Raw genomic sequence first — 7,399 nt, forward strand, 5'->3', positions numbered from 1 at the left:
TATTTGTATTAATTTTCTTATGTTAGTCTTTAAAATATTTTTGCACAACGCTTCATATTTATCTCTTTTTAAAATATTAAATATTTTTGACAACTCAGTTCTTGTGTTGTCTTTTTAGGAAATTACTTAGTGTGATCAGGTGTGTCATCGTTCAAAGCTCTAATATGTTATTCCACAATGAAATATACAATATATAAACACTTAAAAACATTGAAATTGTAATGTTTTCTCATCTTTTTTGGTTTGACCACCAAATTATTTCAGTTAATCTTAGACTTAGACTACATTATTCTAAAAGGCTTGTCAGTTCCTTTTAAGCACACACTGTGATTTTGTAACTAATGTACGGTGTCAAGAAACTATTCATACTTTTCTGTCTGAGAGAATAATCTTCCAAATACCAATCACAATTTTAAAGATCCCGTGAGTGTTATGAAATTATTCAGCTGAGCTTTGACCATTATGAGTAACTTAAATTTTGATTCAGAGCAGATTGAAGATTGCATATTCTTTAAATATATGAAATAGCCCTTTACTGACTGACTCTGAAGCTAAAGTTAAGAATCTAACATCAACCTCGGCGTCGTGCTTATTACTGTCTCTATCCGAAAAATATATAATGATGTATAATTCATAAATATTAAACATAAGCACCTTGAAATCAATAATAATAGCGTTTTAATAAAATGCCAATGAAAAATAAAAAGGCAAAAGTAGACTTCCGCTTGCGTCGGCCCCAACATCCGGTTTACTTCCGGCTTTTCACAGTGGCTTTTTGCCGCTCTCTAGTTTAAGTCTGAAACCATGAAGCTCGTCACCTGGAATATTAACGGCATCAGGACGTTTAAAAGCGGGATAAAAATGGCTCTTGATAGCCTGGACGCAGATATAATTTGTGTTCAGGAGACAAAAGTCACAAGTAAGTGTTAAAAACAGAAACTGCTGCACATTGTGCTCCAATCAGAGCTCTGTTATGAAAAGTAATAAAAGGTTAAACTCATTTATGCTTTTCAGGAGACCTGCTGGATGAACGGACGGCTATTGTTGACGGCTACAACTCGTATTTCAGCTACAGTCGAGGACGCAGCGGTTATTCAGGTTTACAACGCATCTATTCAGCATTCCCAGCCATAAAAATCACACAAACTATGATAAAGAAGATTTGCTGTGTTTATTTAAAGATAGGTGCTGCAGAACAAGGAAGTTCATAAACTTATGTCAACACCTTTTTCCCCCATGCCTGGTGTTCACAGGTGTTGCGACTTACTGCAGGGATAGTGCCACTCCTTCTGCTGCTGAAGAGGGACTCACAGGCCTGCTTACCAACCATGAAGGAGCTGTTGGATGCTATGGTGACCACCGTGACTTTTCAAGTGAAGAGCTGCAGCTTTTGGACAATGAGGGGCGAGCCGTCATCACGCAGCACAAAATAATGTAAGAGAAAAATTTAAAATACATTTTTTTCTGCACAGTGGCGCAGTTGGTAGCACTGTTGCCTTGCAGCAAGAAGGTCCTGGGTTCGATTCCAGGTCCAGGGTCTTTCTGCACGGAGTTTGCATGTTCTCCCTGTGCATGCATGGGTTCTCTCCGGGTACTCTGGCTTCCTCCCACAGTCCAAAAATATGACTGTTAGGTTAATTGGTCTCTCTGAATTCTCCCTAGGTGTGAGTGTGTGTGTGCATGGTTGTGTGTCCTGTCTCTGTGTTGCCCTGCGACAGACTGGCGACCTGTCCAGGGTGAACCGCGCGTCTCGCCCTAAACGTTAGGAGACCAGCACCCCTGCGGACCCCACTAGGGACAAGGGTTTACAGAAAATGGATGGATGGATGGATGAAAAATGTATTTGTTAGAATAGGGACTGAATTTAGTTTCTGCATTCAGATGTTTTGGTTATTAATTAATATTAACCACATCCCAAACTTTATTCTTCTAAAAACAACCCATCTGATTTTTAGCAGTGCTTGATTTTTTTTTTTGCTTCCCATCCACAGGGGTCAAGACACAGAGCAGACTGTTACCGTAATAAATGTCTACTGCCCACGCGCTGACCCAGACAAGCCGGAGCGAAAGCAGTTCAAGCTGCAGTTCTACAAGCTGCTACAGTGTCGGGCCGAAGCGTTATTAAAAGGCGGGAGGTGAGTGTAGAACGAAGAGTTTGGCACAGGTGTTTCCTGCTTTTACCACAAACGTTTCAATTACAACACAAACTACTTTTCTTTTAATATTATTACTACTTTACAGCTTCAAAAGTTAAAATATAAATGTTTGTCCATAAATAATTGGCAGCAGTTATACCCTTGTTTCTACATTTTGTCATGTTACAACCATAACTATTGATATTTTTATTTACATTGTTTTCAGTGTAAAGAAACACTGCAGAGATTCACGGCTCAGGTGGAAGAATTTGAAAATGGTCATGTACCACTAAAGATCTTAACTTGATGGAAACGCTTCAAGAAAGAAAGCTACAATTCAATTCAGCTTAATGATGTAGCACCAATTCACAACAAATTACGTTTTGAAGCACTTTACCAAAAAAAAGTTATTTAATTTCAATTACACATACATTCTAGTTGATCCTAGTTATCAAGCAATAAATCAAGCTCTCTTTATCATTCAAAATAGCTTAAAAATCTTCTAAGGAAACTAGGGGAACCCAGCAGGTTGCATCATCGTGGACTTTCATTGACCTAGTTGCATAATAATTCCCATTTGAAGTTTCACAAGCCATGCAGAGGACAATCATGGGAGGAGATGTGGCCAGATTTGACCACAATTTAACTTTTTGACCTACATTTAAAAAAACTATTTGTGATAGATTACCAACACGGAACCTCACAATGAAAACGCCATACCCACAGTGAAGCATGGTGGTGAAAGCATCATTTTCTTTCAAACATTCATGAGTTATAAAGGCCCAGCCAAAGTCCAGACCTAAATTCACAGAAAATCTCCATTTAATCTGAGGTGAAAAGTCAAAAGGTTCTGCTTTTAGTTGTGCCAACTGGCAGAGAAATCCTCCAGAAGCATTTCTGGTGTACTTAATTAATTTTCCACTTTCTGTTGCTCCTTTACATAAAATCCTAATGAAATTCTTTGAACTTTGTGGTTGTAATCTGACAAAATGTTTACATTTTAACTCTGCTATTCCTCTGCTTATTTCTACCAAATTTCTAAACTGTCTTTTCTGTTCTCCAGCCATGTCATCGTTTTAGGAGATGTGAATACTTCTCATCAGCAGATAGATCACTGTGACCCAAGAGATATTGTAAGTAAAAGCTTTGAAACTGCTGTGATTGAAGTACATGTAATAGTATTTTTCAAAGACTCAAGAGAAAGCCTGCAAACTTTAAAATGTCACCACTCCATTTTATTTACATTTCATGAAGAAGGAAGTTGCGCTCATGTCTTCTATGGAGGTTTTCAAGTCGTTTCCTTCAGTAGTTCTTGGTGCAGCGCCACCACAGGCGAGGAGAGGAACAGGTTTTTCAAATGGTTCTGTTCGTTTGACACTGTGGACTATAAAAGCAACCCCCACCAGCTGAAAGTGCAACAAATGTTGCAATGTTGGTCTCAATCAAACCGAGTTTACCGGACTATGAGGTGAAAAGATCCGTGCTTTGACATTCAATCAATCAATCAGTAAATTTATTTGTTAGCACATTTCAGTAACAAGACAGTTCAAAGTTCTTTTCATCATAAAAACAAAACAAAAAAAAAACGAAGTCATTAGGGATCTGGAAGGTTGATGCAACAACATCAGATCTTTAATGTATTGTGGTGCTGAGCCATTCAGTAATTCATAAAATAACAGCAGTATTTTAAAGTCTATTCTCTGAGCTACAGGGAGTCAGTGTAGGGACTTTAGAACTAGGGTGATGCGCTCTGTCTTCCTGGTTTTAGTCAGAACGCAAGCAGCAGCGTTTTGGATCATCTCTCTGATTTTTCAGGCAGACCTGTGAGGACACTGTTGCAGTAATCAATGCGACTGAAGATAAAGGCATGGATGAGTTTCTATAGATCTCGCTGAGTCATTAGTCTGCTAATCCTGAAAATGTTCTTCAGGTGACAGAAGGCCGACTTTGTAACTGTCTTTATGTGGCTCTGAAGGTTCTGGTACATTATGCAAACACATTTTTATGCCACACATTAGCAAATTGCCACAACTTATGCATGAACTGTCAGTTCTCGTTCTCTTCGCTCCAATAACATTATTCTTCTGCATGTCCCACGCTTTCGAACTGAAAAAGGGAAGCAGGCATTCAGTGTGTTGGCCCCCACAGCGTGGAATCAGTTGCAGTCTGAACTTAAGATGTCGGAAATGATTTCACTGGACTTATTTCGAGCAGTTCTTAAAGATAGGCAACAAGATTCTATGAAACAGTGTCATTGTTTTTAAATTGTTTTTATTGTTTTATACTTGTGCATATGTATTAATTGTTTTTATCTTGTAACCAGGTTGCTATGTATTGCAAATTTTTTGCTCAGGTTCCTCTTGAAAATGAGATCTAGATCTCAATGGGGTTTACCTGATTAAATAAAGGAATATATATATGTAGCTTATAGATGTGGGAATTTCATTTTATCATATGATGACCTTTTTGCTACTTTCCCTCTGAAGTTTTATGCAACCAGTGAGGATATACTTAGCTTGACACACCGCTTTTTCATTTTGTCTTTGTTCTGTTCTTGAGGTTAGATTTAAATGATCAGAATCATTAATTCCTGGAATAGAAAGAGGTTGCACCTTCATTTCGCCATTACTCTACCTGTTCCTGCTCAATTACCAAATGTTTTTCTTATATTTCACAGGAGGATTTTGCTGAGAATCCTGGGAGGAAATGGCTGAATAGCTTTTTGTACAATAGCGTCCAAGAAGAGGAAGAGGAGGAACATCATAAAAAATCAGAGACAACAGATTGTGTCCAAATGGGAAAATTTATAGACATCTTCCGTTACTTTCACCCAACTCGTACCAACGCCTTCACCTGCTGGTCCACTCTCACTGGAGCCCGACAGACTAACTACGGCACTCGTATTGATTATATATTTGCGGACCACCGGCTGGCCCAGGAGCAGTTTTCGGGGGCAGACATTATGCCGGAGGTTGAGGGCTCCGATCACTGTCCCGTTTGGGCGCACCTGAAATGTTCGCTTCTTCCCTGCTCCAAACCTCCTCCCCTCTGCACTCGCTACCTGCCTGAGTTTGCCGGCAAGCAGCAGAAACTCTCTCGCTTCCTGGTGAAGGTGGACCAGAAGTCGAAGGAAGCTTTACCTGGATCCCAGGAAGAGGAGGAAAAGAGGGAGAACATGAACCCGTTTTGTGGCGATAGTAAAAAACGATCATCGGTGTCAGAATCTGCTGCCCCAAAGGGGAAAAAGTCAAAGACAACAAATACCCCCTCAAAGCCGCAGGGTAACCTCCTTTCTTTTTTCAAACCCAAACTCACAGATCTTAAACCATGTGAAAACACACCTGGTCTGGACCAATTTACCTCATCGCACAGCAAGCCAAAGGCATCCGCAACCGGTGAGCTGCGTTCAGGAACGGGCGGCACGACCGAACACACTGAGCTTGTTGTTGACGCTCCGTCCCAGCTGTGCACCAGCAGCGCCGCAGGAGAAACAGGCAGCGCGGTGAAGGCCAAACAGCCGGCCTCTGGCCTCCCTGAGGGGCAATCGGATGTCAAGAAGGGGGCATCATCTGTGTTTTGGAAGTCTGTGCTTCACGGGCCGCCCCCGGCCCCCTGCTGCAAGGTGCACAGGGAGCCCTGTGTGCTCCGTACTGTGAGAAAAGACGGCCCAAACATGGGCAAACATTTCTTTGTGTGTGGACGGCCTCAGGGACACACTTCCAACCCTGAGGCGCGCTGCAACTTCTTCATGTGGGTAGAAAAAGGAAAATAACACGTTTTCTGTTGCGCGACTGTTAAAACTCCATCACACTCACACGCCTCTTCATTTCACTGTTTTTATAGATTTTTATTTCGTCTGACTTAAAAATAAAATAGTTTTATATTCTATGAGTCCTTTTTTTCTTTTTACTCCCATGCAAATAGAAATAAATTGTTGATCTTTAAGGATATTTCAAAATAAAAGGTTACAGATGTATAGATTCCAGCTGTCTAATAATAAATTTTTAGTTTATTGTTAATGTTGAGCTGTTTTAACAAATGTATGTATAAAATATTCCCTTAAAATTTGTTTTCTTTTTTAGCTTTTGAGACATTCTATAGGTTGAACAATAATTGACATGTTAGATTAATTACTGTTTAAATCTAGCACAACATTTAGTATTTCTCACAATAGTGCAAAGGTGAAGGTAAAATATCTCTCACTATGATATAGTCAAATTATTGCTCTAAATTTTAAGCTTAAGCATTATAAAATGAGCTACACTGTAAACTAATTAGATGCAAGGAGACAGAATATTTATGCTCTCTTTGCACCAAGAGTGGAAAAGAAACAATCCCAACTGTGATTTAAAAAAATATATTTTCAGGTACTTAAAATTTCAGCGTTTTTGAGAAGTGACACAATAATTTCCCACCTCTATTTGTTGCTAATAGATATAAAATTTGTCTGCTTTTAATGTGAACAAAATGGCTCACAGCTCAGAGAGCTACAACCTTTCATGCAGCATGAACTCTCAACAAATTAACTTAGTTTATTTTATTTATGTTTCTTTTCCATCGATCTCACCAAGTTTTTTTTATGGATTATTTCCATATCTAGTCAAAAAGCAGTGTGACACTTACAAGAACGTTTCAGTGTATTTTTATGAAATTTGGACTGCATTTAATCACCTCCCGTCTAAAATATAAAGTTTCCAGACTAATCTATGCTGAATATTCAATATATTCTTCTTTGTTTAGAGACCCTTTAAAATACAGTTTGAGATTAATTAAGCCGTAATTTTGTGACAATGTTTTTTTTGTCATCAACCCAGCCTTGGATTGAAACTGGAGACGAAACCACGATTTCTTAATTTTTTTTACTAATGATGTCCTGTTTTTTTTTACTGCATAAGGTTGCTTAAATTACTTTTTTTTTCTTCTAAAATGTCAGAAATTTCACTAACAAATTCTAAATGGCAAAATTCGGGAACCTTAGGGTGTTTGCACACCTGATAGTCGTGTAGACTCGGTTCGATTGGGGACAAAAATTGCAACATTTGTTAATTTTCAGCCACAGCTGCACTGTGAAACGACCCAAACGAACTGAAAAACCTGTTCCCCCCCATCGCATGTGGTGGCGCTGCACCAAGAACTAGTAAAGGAATTGACCCATAAGCCTCTGAAGAAGACCAGCGCAACTTCACAAAATGTAAACAAAAATGGAGCAGTGTCAGATTTAAGCGGTAGGATTTCTCCAGTGACATGCATCACCAGTTCTCCGA

At 39.2% G+C, this 7,399-nt stretch overlaps 1 protein-coding gene across 1 annotated transcript; it reads left to right on the forward strand.

Annotated features, from left to right (window-relative positions):
• Window positions 1–744: 744 nt before the first annotated feature.
• Window positions 745–7,010, forward strand: apex2 (APEX nuclease (apurinic/apyrimidinic endonuclease) 2). Its single transcript, XM_028043474.1, has 6 exons — window positions 745–919; window positions 1,015–1,098; window positions 1,254–1,434; window positions 1,992–2,135; window positions 3,199–3,268; window positions 4,813–7,010. The coding sequence occupies exons 1-6, from the start codon at window positions 805–807 to the stop codon at window positions 5,905–5,907; spliced, it is 1,689 nt and encodes a 562-aa protein (XP_027899275.1). The 5' UTR covers window positions 745–804; the 3' UTR covers window positions 5,908–7,010.
• The last annotated feature ends 389 nt before the right edge of the window (window positions 7,011–7,399 follow it).

This window comes from Xiphophorus couchianus, chromosome 1, assembly GCF_001444195.1.
Source record: "Xiphophorus couchianus chromosome 1, X_couchianus-1.0, whole genome shotgun sequence".
Classification (NCBI taxonomy): Eukaryota; Metazoa; Chordata; class Actinopteri; order Cyprinodontiformes; family Poeciliidae; genus Xiphophorus; species Xiphophorus couchianus.